This window comes from Podarcis erhardii (genome assembly GCF_964252035.2).
Source record: "Podarcis erhardii genome assembly, chromosome: 12".
Classification (NCBI taxonomy): Eukaryota; Metazoa; Chordata; class Lepidosauria; order Squamata; family Lacertidae; genus Podarcis; species Podarcis erhardii.
The window spans coordinates 38,943,977-38,969,131 of NC_138513.1; the positions used below are offsets into that span (position 1 = coordinate 38,943,977).

Here is a 25,155-nt window from a genome sequence, read left to right on the forward strand (position 1 = left end):
ACCCCTTCACCCCTAGAAAATATTCACTTATATATCCATGAGTATGGATGATATTATTATTATTATTATTATTATTATTATTATTATTATTATTATTTATTTATACCCCATCCATCTGGCTGGGTTTCCCCAGCCACTCTGGGCAGCTTCCAACAAAACACTAAAATACAGTACAATAACCTATTAATGTCTATTAAAAGCTACCATAAACAGGGCTGCCTTCAGATGTCTTGTCAAAGCCAGATAGTTGCTTATTTCCTTGACATCTGAAGGGAAGGTGTTCCACAGGGCAGGCACCGCTACTGAGAAGGCCCTCTGCCTGGTTCCCTGTAACTTGGCTTCTTGCAGCAAGGGAACCAGCAGAAGGCCCTTGGCGCTGGACCTCAGTGTCCGGGCAGAACGATGGAGGGGGAGATGCTCTTTCAGGTATCCTGGGCAGAGGCCATTTAGGGCTTTAAAGGTCAGCACCAGCACTTTGAATTGTGCTCGGAAATGTACTGGCAGCCAGTGTAGGTCTTTCAAGACCGGTGTTATATGGTCTCGTTTTGTAGCCTCAATAGGCTCTCAAAGTGTTTTACAACAGATTCCCACAATGTACCATCAGGAACAGAAATAACATGGTGTCTGTCTGATGCCAGGAATTTACAGACACCATCTCCATTGTTGTTGTTTTTTACTGGTGTCTTCCTTTGGCCGCTACCTCATAAACCAACAGTGCCCACTGAGGACCTAGGAATTTCACCCAGGCAAAGAAGCTTGACCAAATATGCCCTATGCCCCCCCCATACACCTTTAAGTCATGAAGAACTAGAATAGGTTGGTGTGGACAGGTGGGCATGTAAAGATCTCCAAATTCCAGAGAACAGGAACTGTTGTGGACTTATCTAAAAAGCTTACTCAATGGTCATGTGAATGTCCAGTTTGGCAGAGATTTCAATCCATGGAAGAGAAGCCACAATGGATGGTCTTCTCAAAACGAAATTGTTCTGATCAGCTGATCTTCTAGCTTGAAGGGACTTTTCCTTTAGGAAAGGGCCACATCTCCAGGACAGAGAATCCCAAACCTCCTAGGTTGAATCTCAGCCCATGTAGGGATGGGAAAGACTTTCTGGCTGAAACCCAGAAGAGCCGTTGATGGACCAAGTAGAGATAATACTGAGCACAATGGTCCAGCCTTGTGACTTGGTATAAGGCAGCTTCCCATGTAAGACTAAAGTCTTTCTTTGTGATGCTGAAGTGCAGGGGAAGTTGTATGGTGTAGCAATCAGCAATCAGATTGCGACAAGAGATTTTAACATAAAAGGCAGCCGTGTAAGTGAATGTAAGTAATGTATGAGATGAAGCGAGACTGTGTGTTCAAAGCTTAATGGACTGTGGCACGCAGGGTTTTAAAGTCAGATTTGAAATTCATTGTACTAGATGGAATGACTCAATTCAGTAAGATATTAAAGGTTTGGGTGAGGGTAAGAATGGTAAAATATGCAGATATAAGCCACAAAGGGAGGGAGGGGAAACCTCCTTTCACATCTATTGCTAGATTTCACTTAAGACTGCTCTGCCATTGGGCTGCTCAGGACAGGTGTCTCAATACATTTTGAAGCAAATCCACCGCCCTTGGCACAAATGTAATGTTGAAATCCTAAAACACACACACACAACCCTGAACTCCCTCTTCTGTCACTCAAAAGCTCAGTTATGCAGATACTTTCAAATCCAATTCAGAATAATTTTTCAGGGTTGCCTTAATTCAGGTCTCTTCTAGACATCCTGTTTATTCAGCACTCATCCTGATTTCCTGGCTAAAAGCTTACACGGAGATTGCATTTAATCTGTATTGACCATTTGTACTGACTTGTTTGCAGGGAGGTTATATGACAACGAGCATTTATCCTGCATTCATCCTGATTTACTTTTGATATGTTTATTTTACATGCTCCCATTAATCATTTGTTCTATGCTTTTCGGTTCATTTCTCCGTCACCTTCCCAAACTGCTTCTTTTTAAAAGTGAATTTGTCGCACTGGAGTGACAGAGCTCTTTGATTTGCTCTAATTGTGCAAACCTAAATTTCCTGATATGCGCTTGAATTACAGGGTATGCTCCTGTAAAATACGCACGGTCTGCAGGTGCCCTCATGCATCAAGATCCGGAATTTAGGTAATGAACTGAAGCAGTGAACAGAGGAGCAGCGGGTGACTCAGCCTCCTGACAGCTGGGTCGCTGCTGCTTACTGAAATAGAGGGGAGGGTGGGCTGCAGAGGTCAGTGTGGTGCAAATGCACCAGCAGCACAGGGGAGTTGAATTGGCTCTGCTGGTGTGTTTGTGCCATGCCCGCCTTGCCCCATGTCATCTTCTTCCTGGTAAGAAACAGCAACTCAGCTGTCAGGAAGTCAGGCGAACATCTTCTCCCCACCATTCTGCCCACTACTCATCATGCCACCACCAGCTCCAAGAACAGGTTTGAGGAGATGTATTCATTCCCCCCCCCCCGCTGTCCAGAAAGAAAAGGCACTTGGGTGTATATCTGTCACTTATTACAGACCCCCCCCCAAGTGTCCCTGTTTCCCAGGGACAATCCCAGATTTACAGAAGCCATCTCTGATTTGATCCCAGAATGTCCTGCTTTTCCATAAGACGTCCCTATTTTCATCTGAGAAATGTTGGAGGGTATGGAATAGGACGTCCCTATTTTCATCTGAGACATGTTCAAGGGTATAGAATAGGAATATGGAATTGGATAGATGTTGCAGGGTATGTTATTACTTAATTTTGTTTCTGCACCATGAAGTATATTAGCAGTGAGTGCCCCTCTGGGGAACAGACAACGGCTTTCTAGTTTGATTCCAGCCCGGTGCAAACTTGCACACATCTGTTCAGGCATTTGTGCAGCTTCCTCCAGTGCCCTTAGTCTTGCTTTTAAGAAAGAACCTTGAAGATCTCCATACTCGTGATGGGAGGGCCTTCTTGGTAGTGGCGCCCACCCTGTGGAATGCCCTCCCCTCAGATGTCAAGGAAACAACTATCTGACTTTTAGGAGACATTTGAAGGCAGCCCTGTTTAGGGAAGTTTTTTATGTCTGATGTTTTATTGCTTTATTATTATTATTATCGTCATCATTGATTCTGTTGGGAGCCGCCCAAATGGGTAGGGTATAAATAATAAATTATTATTATACTAAATCAGTCAAGAGCTAATTCCTTTTCTGCTGGAGAAAGAAGTATTAAATTAGCAATAGAGTGTAAAAAAACACACACATCCCCATTTTGTCAGTGCTTCTACTTCAGAAAGTATGTAAGAGTGGCAAATAATGAAATTACTTACTATAATCTTAGTTTGCTTCTTCCCAGCCCGCCTCACCCTCCCTCCTCTTTGCCTCATTGCTTAATAGTATTTCATTCAATCTGGGAAGTCTTTTGTGTCCAGAGTGCAAAGACAATATACTTTTGACCTATCACATAGCATCTTATTCATGAGATTAAATTCTGATCCGCAACTAGGGGAAAAGAACGAATGAACCATGGGGGCAAGGATTGATGTGGAAAGAACTCCTGTGTCACGGCACGCATGCAGAACCTGCTATTATGCGACTTCAGCCCCAGAGAGTTTGTTCCAAACATGATGAGTGAGGCGTATTGTGTTGAAAACTGCTGACATGTGCCATCAAAAACGAAAGTCCAGGACCTTAGGTGGAATTTGGGATGCTCAGCCTTGAGTTCACGCGTTCTTACCAGCTCATCTAGTAGGTAACTTCTTGTCCTAAATACCAACTCAAATGCAGCCTCCTTTCACGCAACTTGATTATATTTTAGAAAAACCTTGGCTAGGCAGATAACCTTTCACGTTCTTCTTACTATTAACGAAAACCCATTTGTGGTGTAAAAAGGCAAGACTGTGGTGGAACTGGGCAGAAGGCTGCTTGTTGCTCCTCGGATGTACAGCTTTGGAAACGGAGGCCAAAAATGACACATCCAAACTCTTCCTCAGGAGCTCATAGACAAGCTAGAAATGGCACACAGAAATCTCCATTGTCTTTAAAGAGACTAAACTATATTTTCTCTGGAAGCTGGTAGAGAGGAGTGAGGACTAAGTGGTGGGAGCCTGAAAGCCGCAGCATTTGGGAGAGTCGATGTGATTGAGGAAATTATTTTTCAACAATAATGCAGGTGGCCTGCACGTCAGCTAGAATCAATGGGCTCGGACCTGGAGTGGCAGTCGAATTAAGAGTGGCTTAAATTAGAGGCAGAGTAATACAACGACAGTACTCAGAACACCTTGCCGGAGACCGGGGGTAATTGCTTTCTTCCCTGCCTTACTCCACCCTGCAAGCCATCGTTGCACAACATGCATGAGTCACACCCTGTCCTGGAGATGACACAGGGTAGCAAGCCTGTTGTTAAAATAATGTGTGTGCATCAGCAACGATGGACAGGGTTTAATCCTGCTTGGCTTTGCGATTCAAGTTCAGGGGCTTAAAACGGGAGGATGGGGAGACTTGCAAAGTACAAGGGATTTTTACAGTTGGGTCAAGTTTGGGAACAAAAAAAAAAGTTGCCCATTCCTGAGCTATATAATAAGGGGGAAAGCCACCCTTCTAAAATTTGGTTGGGCACAACTTTCTTTGCAGCAAGTTGGAAATTATTTAGTTGCCCTGAGGAGGAATGCAGAGGGTAAACACATCAATGGAATTCTGGGAGAGTTCAAAATATTTTTTTGAATAAATAAGTTCCTTACACCCTTTTGTGCATTGTTTTCCACCTGCTGAGATAGCTCAGCTGGTAAACCATGAGGCTCTTAATCCGACTCTACTCTGGTCTTTTCTGCCTCTACAATTCTATGGTTCAAATCCTCCTAGTTTGGGGCCTTCAGAACCACAGGCAGCCTGTGTAACAATCAGCCTTTCAGTGATCTGCTGTGTTAAAGCCATGCAGTTTAGGTTCCATAGTGTCTACACAAAACTGGCCATTGTGCATGAACGTAAAGAAACAAACAAAATGTTAATGTTACAAACATGATCAGATGTGTCCGAAACATAGTCCACCAAAATCCTGTAACAGCTAGCCATGGCTATTTTTAAACATGACATGGCATGTAAGCCTACTGGCCAGTTAAGATGTATTGCAGCTGCTACAGTTTCCTTCTGTTACAGAAATTATGTGCATCTCTGGAACTTTCTACACAGTCCCCGAACTTTCATAATATTGGCTATTTTTGAGCACATCTTTTACAAGCTGTTGTCATGTTTGTTACAGACATCTTAGACTCATGCTTGGAAGTAAATCTGCTAGAATGTTCTGGTGTGGTTTTTTAAAATTTATTGTTATTATTTTAAGAATGGAAGAGTCGATGAGAATTTTTCAGCAGGCAGCTTTGTGGCAAGAAATAAATAAACACAACAACTGCAAAACTGTGTTGTTTTTATTTTGGAACATGCAAAATACAGTCCATGCATCTGCCATTTTGAAAAAAAAACCCAAAACCTTTTCATATCATAGCAGATAAACCCAAAGACGTTTTGGCTATCAACTTCCAATAAATGTTTCAAAATGCTTTACAGTGTAAAGATAATAAGAAATTTAGCAAAATTTCAACAAACCTGTATAAAAAACAGATACAGATAACTTTTTTTTTTTTCATTTCAAGGCGACATGCTGTAATGTAAAGAGTTATAATTTTGTTTTTGTTTCTGTTTTCATAAAAAGTCTTCAACAATACAATTGCTTTAACCTTTACCGGCAAGCCTTTAGGCTACACATGCAAAAAAAATTATTTGAGTTAAAAATCACCAAAACGTGCTATTTTCATTTAAGTACAGTAACTGTAAATAGTAGCATATCTGAACTCTGTAAAAGTGTCCAGGGAAGGTCATGGAGCTACTGTCCTGGAAGACTCATACTCTGACATACATTTTGGTTTAATCGCTTTCCCATTGTAATAGTCCACCACTTGGTTTGGAACTTCAGCCAAAACACTTTTTGCTAACGCAGCTGGAGAGGCCTGCAGGAAATGGCAGAAAATAACAGTTGTTAACACACTTCTACCTAAAACGTGCCGTTCCACCCCATGACCAACAGGGTTGTGATCAGCACAACTATGCTGGCCTTTAAGATGCAGGTTATTCCACCTCAGTCTAGCCAAACACCTGTGAGCATATGATTAATGCTGCAAATACAAGGCTTTGACAAGGCTGCCCAGTTTCCCCCTCTATGCATATGGGGCTAACTTGTCTAAAATGACATCAAGGCTATGGTAAGGCTATGCTGTCATTTGCTTTGTGTAATCACACTAAGATAGGGTAAAGCACTCAAGTCATTTGGCATCCATCTGGTCAGCTGTTTGTCATCACTATGGCATGCAAAGGCCTTATAGTTCTATTGAAGTCTTTGGGTCCTTTGAGCATTACGGTAAATGATTTTTCACCATGCTTCTATTTTGCAGTACACTCCACCTGCTTATATTTTTGATTAACGTGCAAAAGGAACGGCATTTCTGCTAGCAGGAGAAACATCAAATACTTCCTGTAGTCTACTCTTATCTGTTTTCGTTCTGTTACTTATATGCATGCGTTTGGTAACATTTCTGAAATATATAGCATTCGGTTTAATGTATTTGTTGTGGTTTATTGTTCTAGAAGTCTACATCCCTGTGGAATGTTCAATATTTATGCTTTAAGTTCACCTTAATTGCTGCTTTGGTTTTTGTAACAATTTTTATGCATTATCCAAATTTTGAGTCATTAAGTTTGCATTGTCACAGTAAGCTTTTTTTTATATTAAAAAATGTTTGCCTTTTAGTTTACTGTCAATTTGGGGGGTCGTCTAATACGCCCAGTTGCCTAATACGCCGGAATCTACGGTAAATCCTGGATTTTTGTGTAAACTCTAGTATAAACACATATGATGGAAAACACACATAAAATTCATAGTATGCTGAATAAACAAGATTAACATGTGTACAAGCCTAGGTGGGCCTACTCAGAAGTAAACCTCAACTGAGTTCATTGGAACATACTCCCAGGTGAGTGGGTATAAGGTTGCCGCCCCTCTATTTACTTATTTTTAAAGTATTCGAGTTGAAAATACAATACAAAATGAAACAACTGTGCACAATGAACGTTAGATCTGCGTTTTTATTTCATTCATACATATGAAAACGCACACTTCGGTTTGAAAGAAATGCAGAAGTAAATTCTGCTTGAACCTCCTTTTGATTTGATGGGATTAACAGTATAGCCTAGAAATCTAGCAGTCTTTAAAAGGCGAATTTTTCATGGCGACAACGGTTACTTTCTTTCTGGGATGAGAGTTGCTCAATGCCAACATGGCAAACTTCAGAGCTGCGTGACAGAGGACCCTGTCTGCTGAGGCAGCGCTATCTGGCAATACCTTTTCTACGGCTGAATCCCCAGCTACAACCTAGCAAGATGATAATGGCATTTATCTTCTCAAGCTGGAGCTTAATGAGGGGCACGACTCCTCTCACTCGCTCACTGTCTCGCTCCTGTGCAGTTCTGTAGGATGATGGGAGCCTTGAAGGAGCTTCCAAGCATCTGTCTTGTTCTACTAGATTAAAAGCTCATTGTAATGGCCATCCTTGACCTATTTGGAGCAGCTAATTTCAGTGCACAGATGCTGAGGTGGAGAAGCTTAGCTGTCTACTTCACAAGCAGAGTTCTAAAACCACTGAACGGCTCTCCTGCCTTCAGATACTAAAAAGGTAAAGGTAAAGGGACCCCTGAGCATTAGGTCCAGTCGTGGCCGACTCTGGGGTTGCAGCGCTCATCTTGCTTTATTGGCCGAGGGAGCCGGCGTACAGCTTCCGGGTCATGTGGTCAGCATGACTAAGCCACTTCTGGCGAACCAGAGCAGTGCACGGAAATGCCGTTTGCCTTCCCACCGGAGCAAATCTACTTGCACTTTGACGTGCTTTTGAATTGCTAGGTTGGCAGGAGCAGGGACTGAGCAACGGGAGCTCACCCCGTCGCAGGGATTCGAACCGCCGACCTTCTGATCGGCAAGCCCTAGGCTCTGTGGCTTAACCCACAGCGCCACCCGCGTCCCTTTGCCTTCAGATACTGCTCGACTATAAAACTCCAATCATCCATGACTGTTGGCTGGGACTGATGGGAAATGAAATGCAACAATATCTGAAAGGCACCAGGGGTCAGGAAGGCAGGTTCACTCTTACGATTAGGACGCTGTTTTCGTACATCACTGCAGCTTAGCCTAAAATCACTTGATCACACCACACTTAAGTAATTCACTTAGCAGGAATATTGTCGTTTTAGTCCAATCAGATTGGCACCTGCAATTTCAGCCATTCAGCTGGGGATAATTTAAACTCTGTCCAAGTAAGGTGAAACTGGTTTTGCCTGGAAGCATATTTTCAATAAACTAAAAGGAGATATAGTAGTACCAACTCATAAATCAGTCTCATTTCAATTCTTTTTACCATGGAAAACTGCATCTGGTAATTAGTGACAGGAGCAGGACAGTAATATATGAGAATTTCCAATATATAGCTTGTTAAAGCTGTTGTTTCATAGGTGGCCTAGTAAGGTTGTTAATGTCTAATATATTTGTCTAATAAATGCGAACTTTAAACTGAAACTTGACAAAAAAAATACTGCAGATGTAGGTGTGGGCGAACTGGTTTCTAATAACACGTCTAGTTCTCTGCCTTTCCACATCAGCTTTTTTTAATAAAAAAAAGTCTGTATAAAAATTCATTAGTATTTTAGTGCACAATTCTCTTGATACAAATATTTTGTATACAATTTTGTCCAATACACACATTTTTTTGCAAGCAATGTTCACCAATATTATGCATATTTCCACGTTATTTCCACTTATATACGTGTTTTCATGTACACTTTACCCTAGTATATGCTTTTTTGTATATATTACTTGGCTAGAGAACTCGGCAATCAATGGTGAGTGGGACTGTTAATTATTAAATCTTAGAACTGGCTTGATACCTCAGAACATCCTCTAGGTTCTGTCCCTTTAAAAAACATCCAAGGCAGAAAGGAAACCAGGTTGTCCCAGCTCAAAACCTGCCATAGTCAGGATATCTGAGCACTTCTGTTTGGTACAGCAGGGCTATTTTCCTGCATCGCTAGCAACACAATCATTGTCTACTCAGAAGTAAGTACCATTGAGTTAAGTAGGACTTATTCGTAAGTCCACTGATCTTGATGGTGTCTACTTAGTTCCAATTCGATATGCATAGGCTTGCACTGTTGGTAGAAAGTTGGAAAGATATACACTTGTTTTATGGGCTTGTGACAGTTTCACAAGTAGAGAGAATGGAATGCACCTCCAGGGAAAGAGTCAAACTGCTGGGGAATCACAGCGCCTGCTGTGGCTGCAGAGACAGGTAACACACAGCTGCTGCCTCCTGCATTGTTTTTGCTGTGTTGGCAGCACCTAAGTGAGCTCTCTGGGCAGTGTGTATGGAGGTCCTGGGCTGCCCAGATGATAAGACCTCACTCTCAGCCTCGCTGATGTGGTCCAAAGGTAAACAGAGCAATACATTTGGCTCCAGTTTGGCTGCAGGAGTTACCGGAAGGAGGTGTACAAGATGTCATCTAACCGTCTTAGGGACTCCACTCTGGATTTGTGCAGGGTTTACTCCTTAGCCTCTCAAAGATGGGCAGACAGCCTTGCAATTAGTTCCCATATTATTAGACTCTCTGCCCCAAATTTTACTACTGGCTCCGCTCACAAACACCCATATGATTTATGTTCTAAAAGACATTGGGGGATACCTCCCAATGGAGGATTGTAAAATCATGCCCTTCCAAATCTAATAAATCTGTATTTTTTAATTTTATCCATTCCCAAATCCAACAAATACATGAGGCTTCATAATATAATTTCAGGTCAGGCAGTGCTCTAAAAAACATCGGGGGATACCTCCCAATGGAGGATTCCTCTCCTCGCCCCAGGCAAATACTAGCTTAGGAAGATGGCTTTTCCTCAAGACTGCAGCAGAGTAAGAAAGGGTTAGATTCCCCCTCTACACCTGCTCTAATACTATTAATTATCAGTCTTCCCACCACCAACTGACACAATTTGCATTTTTAAAAACCTGCACTGTTTGATCCTTAGTTGTGAAAACAGGGGTTGAGGCTCATCATTTTTACAGTCCCTGGACTAAGAAATACTGTAACACATTCCAAAAGAGAACACAGCGAAAATTAATCTTACATGTTTGAAGTTTCTGAATGGCACAAACTGAACGATGTCGCGAAGAACAGGCTCTCCCTTGGGCGATCTCAGGATCCCATCGTCCCCATCCAGCATCTGCATGTCACTGAAGTCAGCATTTCCTACTCCAACTATAATGACCGACATGGGGAGATGGGAGGCATGGACAATGGCTTCGCGTGTATCGGCCATGTCTGTGATGACGCCATCCGTCAGAATCAGCAAGATGAAATATTGCTATAGAAGGGTTGAAAAAGAAAGTCAGTATTCCAATCCATTTCCAGCAACTATTCCTAAATCAATGATGCAGAGATTCCCTGGCCCTTCTCCCTGGGAATTATGTATTTTTTTATTATGCTATGAATAAGTAGGGGGAGAGATCAAATTTTTAAAATAAGTTAAACACTACATAAACAATGCTTCTCAATTTCTATTTCTCTTTGTTTCTTATTTTTCTAGTTTTAATTTGAATTTTGCACGTTTTCCTATCAGTCTGTGATTTTCTTCTTTAAGTCCTTGTGAAAATTCACCAGCATTTTAATCTGCAGTTTTGCCAAAGACACACGTTTTTGCAAGCAATTTATCCTACTGCAATGCATTCTGTATGCTATTTTTATTTAAATATGCCTTTTATGTACACAAGCATATGCAGCATAGAATTTTTTGTGTACAGAAGCATATGCAGCATATAATTTGAATAGTAATGGGGGATTTGCAACAAGGCAAAATGCCAGGGGTATGAATAGTTGTGACTGATTTTCCCTCTATGTAATTTTAGAATGGTCACCTGGATGACCAATCTAGTTGCTAAACAAGGCGGTATGAACTATTGTAAAGGTGGTAGAAATTACAGGTCATAGCCCTGTTCCATCTAAAGGTAGTCATAACTAACTTTCACTGAAAGCAAAAGGAATGATGTAAATGGAAAAGGTTTCAGTGGGGATTGTGGCCTCCAGGTTATCACTCCTTTGTGGAAGGGGCTGAAGCACATACCAAAAAGTTGGATTGTGCAACTGAAGAGGATGTTAAACTGCTATGCATAGCTGTCAACTGTCCCTTATTTGGCGGGAAAGTCCCTTATCCCAGCGCCGTGTCCCGCTGCTGTCCCTTATTGATGATGTCCCTTAAATTTCCTGGGTTTCAAAGGAAGCAGCTCCTCTCCCTCCCTCCCTGCCGGCCAGGGAGGAGGGAGGCTCCAACTGTGTTGCTTGGCTGCATTGCTCACCCAATAAGGAGTCTAAGAACAACTGGGGGTGGTGGAGCTTGCATGCCTTCTGCTGATCAAATCAGTCGCGTTGCCTGGGGACTTGCTTTTGCTCAGCGCTTCCCAGCGGAGAGGTGACAGTGGTTTTCCTTGCTGCATCCCCTTTGCCGGGTTGCTGCACTATGGGAACCACCACTTGAGGCTTTGTTTGGCTGCTGGCTGGGCTTTCTGCCTTTGGCTGGGAGGGGCTCAGAAGTTGAACATACCTGTGCCCAGAAAATCCCTTATTTTGGCTGCTGATCCCTTATTTTTGAGGCTGCTGGTCCCTTATTTTCAAATCTGTAAGTTGACAGCTATGCTGCTATGTTATCCTAGTTGTTTTTTTTATGGGCTTTTTGCAGTTAGGAAAGTGACATGGAAATGGCCTGGAAAGCGTAGGATGAAGGAAAGTTCGGCAGTAAGATATGTCAACACCCCCCAAGAAAATCAGAATGAATGCAGTACAAACGCTCATTGTTGTTGTACATTCTCTTAAACAAATCAGAACAAATGGTCAGTAAAAAAGGACAGACGTATTCCAACATATTTGTGCAAGCAAATCGGGATGAATCCTGAACAAACAGGTTGTCCATCCTTTAGCTGGAGCTCTGTAGACCAAATGAACGGAACTGGACCATAGCTGCATTACAGGCTGCCGAGGTTGCATGAACACAGCTATCTATCTGATTCTATGAAAATACATGTGTATTTATTAACACTATTGTGCCTCATATAATGAAAAGGCACTGTTTCTGCCTTATATACGCAAGGCAACACGATGACCAAGTACGGCAATGCAAGCTGTTTTCATCAGATAAGAAACTGTTGTGGTTCGAGGACCCGATCCCCGCTTGGAGGAATAAAGACACGTGGACACAGTGTATAAGGTTAATGGGCAAGAAAAGGCCACAACTTTATTGGTTACAGCAAGTGAGAAGGTATTGGCTTAGGCATTGGACCACGGAAGATTTGACTCCACCCACTGGGAGAGGGTTGAGTCTGAAGAGGGGTTAACCACCAGTAGGGGGAGCCTGTTGATGCTAATACAACTATAAGCTCTCCCCTGATGTCACCGGGGGTCGTGCCATGGCCCCCCGCCACACAGGCATCAGACAGGATCCACGACCACCGGATTCCTTTAACGGAATACCCAAATTTGAAGGGGTAGGCGATGGCCACACCTTGCCCTTCCACACACCAACAACACTTTCCAATGCCTAACTGCCACCCGAGCCCAAGAGGCTTGCCGCCAATACCCTCACAGCTGTAACCAATCCCTAATACTGCTGACTCACGGCGGAAAGGTCAGCAAATGGGAAGAATGGCTGGCGGGGCTGCCTCTTGTGCAGCAAACCACGCCCCTGCCAAGCCACCCGGTTGGGTGCTCAACCGGGGGCGTGACGCGCCAGCCATGCGAATGGGGCAGGAGGCGTAACGCCCCCTGCATGATGCGGGAATCGTTTCCCGCCCACAACACCTCCCCTCTTGCAGGAGGAGAGGCCTTATCGTTTCAATAATTCATTTGCAGTTTATGAAGCATTTCCGTATCCTTCTGCTGTGCTGAAGAAGAATTCTACGAAACAGTGGGTATATCCGGAAGCACTGTTCACTACGTCTGTTTGCGGACCACTTCGGCAGTGTTGGACGTCATAAAACAAAGCTTTATGGCTTGTTTTCATCAGATAAGAATCGGACACATTGCTTCTTTCAGAGACTTGCATAGTCTACAAAGACTTTCAGAGACTTATAAGACTTATGTTTATTTGGTTTCTATGTTTTCAAGACAATCCATCAAGAGTGCACATCTCGTGACTTTCAGAGATTTATAAGATTTCTGTTTATTTGATTTCTCATTTTGTTCAATGTTCCGTATAGACTATATAAAGAGTTTATATTGATATTGCATTGTTGTACTTGGTCATCGTGTTGCCTTGGATATAACTGATAATTGTTTGCAACACAGGGGTTTAATTGTTAAGTTACTAACAGACAGAAGAGCACACTATTCCATACTCACCGAATTAAGTGGAAACGGCTTCCCTCTTCCCCCATCCCCATCACTTCTTGGTTCCAGACCAAGTGCCCCAACTAAAATGAACCCTCCAAACCCGCATTGAAAAGGTAGGGGAAACTCATCCCTTTACCACCCCTAGGATAGCAAGTACACACGGGTTGTCAGAGTGTGTTCATGGGCAATTAATCTGTTATGCATTCTTGAGGATGCAGCTGGCACCCAAGGTCTAGTTTAGCTTTCCAGTCTGCTATGATTCTCACCGATGCCTCCTTACTGTTGGTTTCTTCTGAGGCTGATTTAGCCACCTTCTGAATGATGGGAGCAATGTTTGTAGGCCCATAGAGCTGAAGCTTAGGCAGGCAGTTCTGATACGCTTCGACCACTCCTTGGATCCCTTACATTAAAAAGGGGGAAAGAACAGCAGATAACGTCACGATCAATCATTGAGCAATATATATATATATTCCAGTTTTAAAGGTTACAAAAAGAAAGCACTAAATTAAACAAGAAAAAACAAAACAATACATCACAATAGATAAATACAGACAAAAAAGAGAAAAAAACAACACAGAAAAATGCCAACAATTAAGAAAAAAAAAAACAAAAACAAGTCAAACCTTCCCATAACTTATTTTTCATCTGCTTGTTTCCTTGACCTCCTCACACCTCCCTTTTTGTATTCTAGTTCAATTAGATATTTCAGCAAATCCTTTCCATCTCTGTTTTTACCCTAATAATTTATCTTAACATACTGTAATTTTACATTCTCTTCTTTCACCAATTAACAATCCATTTTTACTTAATCCTTTATATCATTTCTGCTAAAACCACATAACTTCATTCCAACATCCTTCTAACATTCCTTAATTTTACAATGTTTCTGTAAATAAACTTTAAATTTCTTCCAATCTTCTTCCACCAACTCTTCTCCTTGGTCTCGGATTCTGCCAGTCATTTCCGCCAGTTCCCATTGAGCAAAATATATTTGGGGCAACGATTCCGTAGAGAGAGCCCTTGTTTCTTCCTCCCCGCAAAAAGTTTCTTTTGAGTGATTCACGCCATTTCGCTTCCACTATCCTGCCAATTTATTCTGCGCAGCTGTGGCTCTGAAAGGTTTGCTCAAAGCCTCTCTCTCTCTCCCCTGCTGACCTGACCTCTTTCAGATGTTATGTAATATATAATTCATGAGCCAGCTTTTCTCCTCGCCAGCAGCATTTAAACGGTGCATTTTGCAGATATTAACCACCCTGGATGATATTAAAACACTTTGCAGGATGCATTAGTTTTCTATACCATAGAGGTCTTAAGATCTGGGCACTAGAGGATGTCCACACCTTCCGCCCTGTAGATTTGAATGATTAGATGATAATAACTTTCTCTCTTGCCGCTTATAGTCAAATGTTTACTTGCAGTGAACCAGAGTGCAACAGACTGTGCCTTTTCTAAAGATCCATATTTGTTATATTGGGGCATATCTGAAAAAAAACATATCTGGAATCCTATTAAAATATTTGTCCACCTTTTGCGTAATTAATTTAAAATGTTCATATCCAACCTGGCTAGCATGGCAAGGTGACTCGTATTTAAAACGCCACCCATGTTTTTTATCAAGTCAGACCATTGGCCTATTTAGTTCAGTATTGTCTGCTGTGCACCAGGGCTAGGGGAGACCTGGGGTACCCCAAATGTCATGGGGCTCCAGTTACCATCTTCCCTGACCACTGGCCATGCTAGCTGGGATTGATGGGAATCTGGAGGACTACAGACCCCCACCCTAAGACTACACTGCCTTGGTAGTGGCTCTCTGGGTTTTCAGACACTGGTTATTCTCCCGATGCCAGGGACCATGCTGAGGAGGAATGGTGGGAGCCACCCCCTCCTCCTGATCCTGATCCTGAATCTTCCCAAGAGCAGGAGGTCAGGATAGATTTGGAACAGTGGTTTGCAGAGGGGAACAGTTCAGAAGGCAGAAGCTGGGAAATACCGGATGGAGAACAACTAGCAGAAGAAACACTAGAAGGGAGAGAATTAACAGATTCACAGTCTCTGGATAGTATTCATTCCTCCTTCTCCAAAGTTATGGAGAGCTCAGAAAGTGTTAGAATAGAAAGTACAGAGGCTACAAACTCAGATTACAAGACGTAGGAGTGACATAGATTAATAGGGACGGAGGGGGGAGTGACCCTTAATTGGGTAGAGGCTTTCTTTTGTCCCTCACTGTGTTTATTAAAGAAACTAACTGGTAAGAATTTTCTTTTGTTTGATCTGTTCATTTATGGCCAAGGGGGAGCAAGCCGATTCCCCGAAGCCTGACACCAGCTATACTTGAAGGTGCCAGGCCTTCAATCTGCAGCCTTTTCTACATGTGGGACTGCCTCATTTCATCTGTTTAAATTGAGTTTTAGACAACAAGCTATTTCCCCTTAGCTAACTGGTTCAGAGGTTCCCCAACTTTTTTGGACCAGTGGGTACATTTGTAAACCAGAGACGTTGTTGTGGGGCACCATACATTGCACCCAAGCATACACTGCAACCTATAATACTGGCTCCAATTAAATGTTTCTTTCCAGGATAATTTCATTGAGGTGGAAGCGACCCTGTGGAAGGCCAATGAGAGGGCATTCGCCATATGGCCATTCCCCACACTAGCTGATCAAAAGGAAAATTAAATCATAGTGGAAAGAGGGGATTTCCATTTCATTTAATTTCACTTTTAATTTGTATAGCACCTTTGTATATTACTACACACCAGGCGGTTTACAAGCTGGAGAAACATCAGAATATACAACAAATATCACACGCCATCGAACAATCTGATCCCATAAAAAAAGGGCAAAATAGAAACCTAACTTTAAAATTAACAACTTATATCAAATAAAGCAATATTCAATAATCCAGTATAATATAATAGGACACGATAAAATGAAATACCAGCAAATGATAATTAAACAGAAATTCACTCTTAGCAATTACAACAAATAATTACTAAACTATAATCAATAAAAAGAACAGCAAGTCACAATGCATAAAATACCAGAATACGTACAAGACCATGTAAAAGGATCAAATAGAGGAACAAGACAGACAACTTCTATAATTATTAGTATTTTTTTTAAAAAAACCTTAACCCCTCCCACTCTTTCACTAGAAGGAATCTAACAACTATAACTGTGTCTCCATGACTCACATAGCATGTCTTATTATTTCTCAGAAGATAATGCAAACAATTAACAGGCCACAAAAATGACACGGTCTATAGCCAAATATATGTTACATCAGACACATCAGTCTCTTTGCCGTAACAAAATGATTACCTGCACATTCTGGGTTGTCTTCATTAAAGTTGATTGCAAAGTCATGAGAGACCTATGGGCAACCCCCCCAAGAAAATTAAATAACATTTTAGTTCAGAAAACTGACTCAGGTTTTTCCTGCAGCAGATGGAGAATTCACACAGGCTGTCCCTATATAGACAGTCACTGAAAATTGGTTAAAGGATCCTATTATTTTTCATTTGAGTGTATTTAATTATTACACTGCCTCATACTTGTGGAATTTGTGTCATACATCTAGACTGCATGACGTGCTTTGATTGGAAAAGACAGCCAAATTAATGGTGGTCATTATTATTATGTTCCTTACTTTCCCAGTTTCAGACAAGCTAATTCCATTGTGCGTGTGTGAACATATGTGGAAGTAATTAAACTTTGGCTTAAAAGTGTATGTGACCAAGCTTAACATTTCTTTAAATGCTTGTGGGCATAATTTTCACTCATACTCCTAAGCACTTAATTGTACTATTTCAAGTGTATATCTTCCCAACAACGTATCAAGAGAAAAATGAATCAAATTTAACGTTCAAATATCATTCCCCCCTCCGCCGATTTTGCAAATCTATGCCTGTTTGAATTTCTAGCATCTTATTTGTCTTATACTTCATTCACTTCAAGTAATGTTAGGAAAAGCACAACCATGTATTTTCCCTGTAATTGCAAACAAAGCATGTCAGTGAGCATAGGATGTGCGTGTTGAATGACTTTGCCATTACATTTAGAAAGGGCCGCAAAGAGCATAATTCATCCTGCGCTGTGTTATTCCATTAAGGTTGTAAGTCAAAACAATATTATTGGCAGCTATAAATAGAAGATCCAGTCACCCAGTCCAGTTCAGGCATCACATTAAAGCAGGTGTCATACTAAAGCAGTTTAGCATGATGAGACGAAGTAGCAGCAAGCCTTGGGTGTGTGCGCTCTCCTCTTCTCCTCTGATGTGAAGTGAGGAGGTCAGAAATGTTCCCTTCTGATTTTAACCGCAGTTTAGCTTGTCTTCCAATGGTTAATAGTAACCATGGTTTGTTTGTTTGTTTTTAAAAAACCAGCCTCATAACCCGCAATCCATATTTCCAATGTTCTAATCAACCACAATTTATCAGACTTGGCCAACATGACAAGCAGTTATTCTAAGCTGAAGATTTCCCCCTTGCAACCACACTGGAGGGATAAATTGGAGTGAACAAGCTCAAACCTTACTGCAGCTCATTGACATTGTGCTAAACTATGGCTTGGCCTGATGTCCAAAATGGGCTAATGTACTGTATGTCCCCAGTAAGAACACTGCCATAAGCACAAATCACTAGTAGAGAGCTTTTCTAGCCTAGTAATTTCAGCTGTCTACTAAAAATGGATATGCATATTTCTTCATTTTCTATTGTTCTAGTTTATGCAATACCCCCGCCACCCTTTCACACAATGACCACCTTTGGGCTGGTTCTCAGACGCCATTCTTGAATCATAAACCATATTGCTTTGGTTCAAATGCATTCGCACCGCAAAGGAGAAGAAGATTCCTCTGAGCAATTACATTAATCCTACCCCTTTGAAGCATTTGACACCCAGTCTCAATGCCAAATGTATTTTCTAAAAATAAGATTTGTCACAACAGGAGGGGGAACTGAGTGGCATAGGAACTCTGCAATATGGTAATATTCTGTGGAGAGCCAGAGGCCTTCAAATTATCTTCATTGGCAGAACGTTTAGGACTCGCAATTATGCACACAGCAATATAGCATGCACAGAGAGCTTCAGAGCTCCAAGAATCTTGGGGAACTCTAAAACTGCTTGGCGATCTCCCCCACAGCCTTCAACATCCTTTCTCAACTTGTATGTCTTTTCTCCAGCAATCTACCCACCAAGAGAATGAGGAAGATTCACCTGTACACCTACTTTATAGTCCGGAGGTATCCTGGCTCCAAAACCGTAGACTGGGAACATTTTGTCACTGAAATCAAAAGGATGAACAAGGATGCGCTGTTAAACTAAGCCCTTTTCATTTATTCACAAGAATATCTCGGTGCAAAATGAAGGCTTGAAATAAGAACATTAGAAAAGGCCTGCTGCCTCAGGTCAAAGGCTCATCATCCTGGCACACTTCTCCATTGTCTCCTGAGACAGATGGATGCCAACTCTAGTGTGTAAGTGCTACCCTTAAAGGTAAAGGGACCCCTGACCATTAGGTCCAGTTGTGACCAACTCTGGGGTTGCGGCGCTCATCTCGCTTTATTGGCCGAGGGAGCCGGCGTACAGCTTCCGGGTCATGTGGCCAGCATGACTAAGCCACTTCTGGCGAACCAGAGCAGCGCACAGAAACGCTGTTTACTTTCCCACCAGAGTGGTACCTATTAATCTATTTGCACTTTTTGGCGTGCTTTCGAATTGCTAGGTTGGCAGGAGCAGGGACTGAGCAACGGGAGCTCACCCCATCATGGGGATTTGAACCGCTGACCTTCTGATCGGCAAGTCCTAGGCTCTGTGGTTTAACCCACAGTGCCACCCGCAAACCATGGTACCCTTACCCACCCAATAGAAAACAGTGGCTCCTCCTCATTGTGTTTTCTGCATGGATCACAACAAACGCAGTGTGTTGTTGCCTTGTCCTGTACCATATTAGCAACCAGTCTCAGAAATATGGGTTAGCATCTTTTACATGGTGGTGCTAGTTCTGTGCCCCTACAACAAGGGCTGTCAAAAGCAAAGTAGGTGATGCAACTTTAATTTTATGTTAATTGCCTGCTGATTGCCTACGCTGATTAAACGCTGGTAGAAGTAGGGAAGCCCTGTTTAATAATCAGGAATTGATATGCAAAAATATTCAGGAGACTAAGAAATCAGAACAACAACAACAAAGATTAAAAGGACTGAAAACTCTCTTCTACCAAAGAGGAATCAGAATCGGATTTAGAAACACCCTCCTCCTTTTCTTTATCTAAAGGGTGAGAGGAATCAATTAGAATAGTTCAGGATACTGTTCTGCCCACAATTACATGCACATCTGTGTGTGCGGAACTGGGGACACTACTGCAACCTTGGTCTATTCACTTGGATAATACCACGGGAAACAATATCTCACTCTACTCACTAATCCTATGATTGAAACAAACAATAAAGGTGGTATTCAACTAAGGTTTACTCAGAGTAGAGCTGCTGAAATCAGTGGCCCCAACCTAGCCATGTACTACTCTGAGTAAAGACTAGTTGAGCAGTAAACTACATATCCAGAAGTTTCTGGTACCCTTTGATATGCGTAAAGGCTCTGAAGCCTTTACACCACCATATAATTTTCATAATAATTTGCATTTTAAGAAGACAAATGGCCCTGCTCTTTTGTTAAATCTAGTTGCTCATCTTCTATATCCTATTACCTCAACTAGAGCCCGGGCTTTTTCGGCCGTGGCTCCAATCTGGTGGAACGCTCTGTCACAAGAGACTAGGGCCCTGTGGGACTTGACATCTTTCCGCAGGGCCTGCAAGACAGAGCTGTTCCACCAGGCCTTTGGCCAGGGCACAGCCTGACTCCCTCCTCTGGCAATCTTCACAGAACTTTAGCCTAATGGTTGCCATCAATTTGATTTGAATTAATTTTATAATGAAATGATTTTAGATGTTGTACTATTTTATTGTTGTTAGCCGCCCTGAGCCCGGCTTTGGCTGGGAAGGGCGGGATATAAATAAAATTTATTATTATTATTATTATTACCTACTAATTTCCCTTAACTCAGGGGTAGGGGACCTTTGGCCCCCCAGATGTTGCTGAACGACAACTTCCCCTATCCCCAGTAATTATAACTCCCAAATGGTAAACAAGGTCCCTTAACTCCTGTTTTACCTTCCAGCATATTTGTGTGGATACTAACATTGCATTTCAAGAAGCTTCTAAAATGCATAGTAGATTTCAAGTGCAAAGGCTTATGTTCATTATTACATAACCAAATACATTGGTGGGCCTTGGAAAACTACCTTAAGATAGTAGAGTCGGGGTGTGTGTGTGTGTTTTTACAAGATCACATGATAAATGTTTAAAAAACAGATTAAAATATATGCACCTACTTTAATGACTGCCAGTTTTACATTCCACACCCCACCCCTACAAATTACTCCCAAGGTGCCTTGGGGAAGTGGAATCCGCTGACTATGAAAAAATGTGTGTCTATAATTGAGCTTTTAAGTGCACGGGGATGCAAAATGCAAGTGCGCTACCTACAAGAGGAATAATTAATGAACATGGGGAATACGCATGCCCTGAAGCTAACTTCTGAAAGGCATCTATGAGTGAATTAACCAGCCAAGCTAAATCTAAATACTAAACCCATAAATTTCACTGATCAACATTAAAAGAAGCTGCTCCGGCAAAACTCACGCCCGCTCCCCACAACTCCACGAAATGAGTTCTCAGATGTGTAGGCTAAGCACAAAGATGCAGTAAGCATCTATTTTTAAGACAACCATCAAAGCTTAGGAATAAATTGAGGGAGGAACAAAGACAGGGAGGTGCCTTATACTGCTCCATCATTGGGCCATATAGCTCAGTATTCGTTATATTGCCCAGCCTAGCCAATGGGGTAGACAATTGTTATTGTGGTATCATGGGGCAGCCAATTGTTTTAGACCAGGGGTGGCCAACTCCCAAGACACTCCGATCTATTCACAGAGTTGAAGACTGGAAGTGATCAAAGTTCAGGTCAAAGTTGTTGAGGAAGGAGGTTGAGCTTTTTTGAGGGGAGCCACAGTTGTTCAGCTTCTTTGGGGAGAGCCAATGATCTACCAGATCACGTCCAGTGATCTACCGGTAGATCACGATCTACCTGTTGGATATGCCTGCTTAGGGAAGCTTTTAATGTTTAATAGGTTATTGTATTTTAATATTCTGTTGGAAACCCAGCCAGATGGATGGGGTATGTATGTATGTATGTATGTATGTATGTATAAATAAATAAATAAATAAATATAGACTAATACTTGAACTAAGATAATAGGAGAGAGGGTCTCTTAAGTGGTAGCCCCCATTTGTGGAATGCTCTCCCTAGTGAGGTTCACCTGTAACCATCATTATTAAATTTCAGGAGAAATCTGAAAACATTTCTGTTTGCAGCTGAAGAACACTGTTCCTAGCAACCCCGATATAACTGGATGCAAAGTTTTTAATGCTGTTTGTACGATGTTTTAACTGCAACTGCTTTTAGGTGTTTTTAACTGTAATTCTTTTTAGAATGTTTTAACTGTTTTAGAATATTCCTGCTTTGCATCATTTTAAATTGTAGGTCTGTTTGCCACTCTGCGCTCCTTTGAGAGGAAAGCTGGGTAGAAACGGAATCCATCCATCCATCCATAGAATAGGCTAAAACACAAATACCGTATTTTTTGCACCATAACACTCACTTTTTTCCTCCTAGAAAGTAAGGGGAAATGTCTGTGCGTGTTATGGAGCGAATGCCTGCGGGTGGCGGGGGGGGGGATCTGCTGCAGTCGTGAGCAGAGGATCCATGGTTCCCCTTCCTTCCCTTCTCCGTGGTTACAAAGCATGGATCCACATGGATCCTCAGGATTTTTGCATTGGGCTACTCCAAACTCACTGTCAGATCACATGTCTGTGGCCACAGCATGAACCACAAAAATCATATATCCACTATTTCGTTTAGAATTTTTTTTTCTTGTTTTCCTCCTCTAAAAACTACGTGCGTGTTATGGTCTGGTGCGTGTTATAGAGCGAAAAATACGGTAGCTACTTAGGATAATGTGTTGCAATAGGACATACAGCATGATGCTGTAACCAAACTCAAGCTGATAGTGTATCATATTTAGGGCCACGTGTTAAAATGTTATTTAAATATAAAGCTTCATGCACATATTTGCTAAGCTGGGAACACTGATTAAGCCTGCAGTCCTATTTATATACCTGGGAGTAGGTTTCATTGAACTCAGTGGAACTTACTGCTAAGTAGACCCACCTAGGATGTTGTGCCATTCTTTCATTGCACCCACTTTGTGAAAGCTCGGTTCCTGAATGCCTCAGTTTCGGAATTTTTCGGCTCCCAAACGCCGAAAACCCGGAAATAACTACTCCAGTTTTCAAATGATTTTCGGAAGCCGAACGGAGGTTGTCGAATGTTTTGGAAGTTGAATGGTCTCTTCCAGAACGGATTACGTTCGACAACAGTGGTTTGACTGTACAGTGGTACCTCAGGTTACATACGCTTCAGGTTACATACTCCGCTAACCCAGAAATATTACCTCGGGTTAAGAACTTTGCTTCAGGATAAGAACAGAAATTGTGCTCTGGCGGTGCGGCGGCAGCAGGAGGCCCCATTAGCTAAAGTGATGCTTCAGGTTAAGAACAGTTTCAGGTTAAGAACGGACCTCCGGAACGAATTAAGTACTTAACCCGAGGTACCACTGTATAACAAATCAATGTTACTGCTACTATTTTTCTTATCCGAAACTTAGTTTACAATTTGAAGGGCTTGCTGGTAGCAGCTCAAAGGGAAAGACTAAATTGCGAGTCAGCTTCAAAGGAAGGGAAGCACAGTGGTTACAGGGGAGATGCATAGTCACAAAGGCACAGGAAACTTCATTTCTTCCTTGTGCTCCCCACCCACAGCCAGAAGCGTTGCTTGTTTCATGTATTCTAAACTCGAGAACTTTCCTATTGACTGGAAATGCAATTCCTGGGATTATAAGGAGAATTGATGCCATGTGACTGTGGGGAAAGGATGGAGGAAGGAGGCAGTCAATAGTAATCATTTCTTATCCCTGCTCTTTGCTGGCACTCATATATTCGGCTGTTCTCCGGGGATTTCATTCCAATTTGCAGAAGTTCCATTTATGCTCCTCTAGCAGAGTTCCACTCAACTCTTTCACTTGCCTTTGAAAAAAGGTTTCATTACCATGCAAATAGCAATCCTTTGAAGCTGGCTAATTACCGCACCCTGTCGTGTAATACATGGAATACAACAGTAAACTCCTCGAGAATGATCTAGAAGGCATTATTAGCATCAAGGCTGACAAGGCACTCCCTGTCAACTCGACAGCCGACATTTCAGACTGGTAAATAGGTTCTGGGTACCACATACCACAAGGTCCTGTGTGAGTGCCTGGAGGTGGTTGGAGGATGGATGGCGGCTAACAGACTGAGGTTGAATCCTGACAAGACTGAAGTACTGCTTTGGGGGGACAGGGGGTGGGCAGGTGTAGGGGACTCCCTGGTCCTGAATGGGGTAACTGTGCCCCTGAAGGACCAGGTGCGCAGCCTGGAAGTCATTCTGGACTCACAGCTGTCCATGGAGGCGCAGGTCAATTCTGTGTCCAGGGCAGCTGTTTACCAGCTCTGACTGGTACACAGGCTGAGACCCTACCTGCCTGCAGACTCTCTTGCCAGAGTGGTGCATGCTCTAGTTATCTCCCACTTGGACTACTGCAATGCACTCTACGTGGGGCTACCTTTGATGGTGACCTGGAAACTGCAATTAATCCAGAATGCAGCAGCTAGACTGGTGACTGGGAGTGGCCGCAGGGACCACATAACACTGGTCCTGAGAGATCTGAATTGGCTCCCAGTACGTTTCCGAGCACAATTCAAAGTGTTGGTGATGACCTTTAAAGCCCTAAACAGCCTCGGTCCTGTATACCTGAAGGAGTGTCTCCACCCCCATCGTTTAGCCCGGACACTGAGGTCCAGCACCGAGGGCCTTCTGGCGGTTCCCTCATTGCGAGAAGTGAGGTTACAGGGAACCAGACAGAGGGCCTTCTCGGTAGTGGCGTCCGCCCTGTGGAACACCCTCCTTTCAGATGTGAAGGAAATAAGCAGCTATCTTCTTTTTAACAGACATCTGAAGGCAGCCCTGTTTAGGGAAGTTTTTAATATTTAATTCTGTATTGTTTTAAACACTTGATTGGAAGCTGCCTAGAGTGGCTGGGGAAACTTAGCCAGATGGGCGGGGTATAAATAATAAATTATTATTATTAGTAGTAGTACATATGACCAGGGGCGGCCGATCCTGTTGTGTTGCCTGAGGTGAAATGGGAAGGTGCCTCTCTGCGACTCTGCTCCCCCCTTGCCACCCCCATGAAGCCTCACTTACTGGGGTGACATGGAGGAACCTCCCGAGTTCTGGTGAGTTCTCCTGAGATTTCACTGGGTTATCGTGAGATTTTGCCAGATACTGGAAGCCATCTTTTCTTTGCTTCTCCAGCAGTGCCAGAGGCACCCATGTTGCACCCCTTGGGTTCTGCTGCCTAAGGCAGCTGCCTCAGTCTGCATCATGGAGGGCCGGCCATGTAAACGACAAGCCACCTCTACATGTTTCAAGACCACTTGGAAAATAACATCTTTTTACACCAAAGACGTAATCAGATAAAGGC

The 25,155-nt window shown here is 42.6% G+C and overlaps 1 protein-coding gene across 6 annotated transcripts in view; it reads right to left on the minus strand.

The window, feature by feature from the left end:
• Nucleotides 1–5,397: 5,397 nt before the first annotated feature.
• Nucleotides 5,398–25,155, minus strand: part of CPNE4 (copine 4) — a 278,514-nt gene continuing 258,756 nt past the window's right edge. For 5 of the 6 annotated variants that reach the window (XM_081882139.1, XM_081882138.1, XM_081882135.1 and 2 more), the window contains 5 exons: nucleotides 18,676–18,742; nucleotides 16,780–16,831; nucleotides 13,726–13,859; nucleotides 10,209–10,445; nucleotides 5,398–5,994 (listed from right to left, as the gene is read on the minus strand). In XM_081882139.1, the coding sequence (XP_081738265.1) occupies nucleotides 5,863–5,994; nucleotides 10,209–10,445; nucleotides 13,726–13,859; nucleotides 16,780–16,831; nucleotides 18,676–18,742 (622 nt within the window). In that variant the 3' untranslated portion in view covers nucleotides 5,398–5,862. The remainder of the gene's footprint in view (nucleotides 5,995–10,208; nucleotides 10,446–13,725; nucleotides 13,860–16,779; nucleotides 16,832–18,675; nucleotides 18,743–25,155) is intronic. The other variant, XM_081882140.1, reaches the window with a different exon arrangement.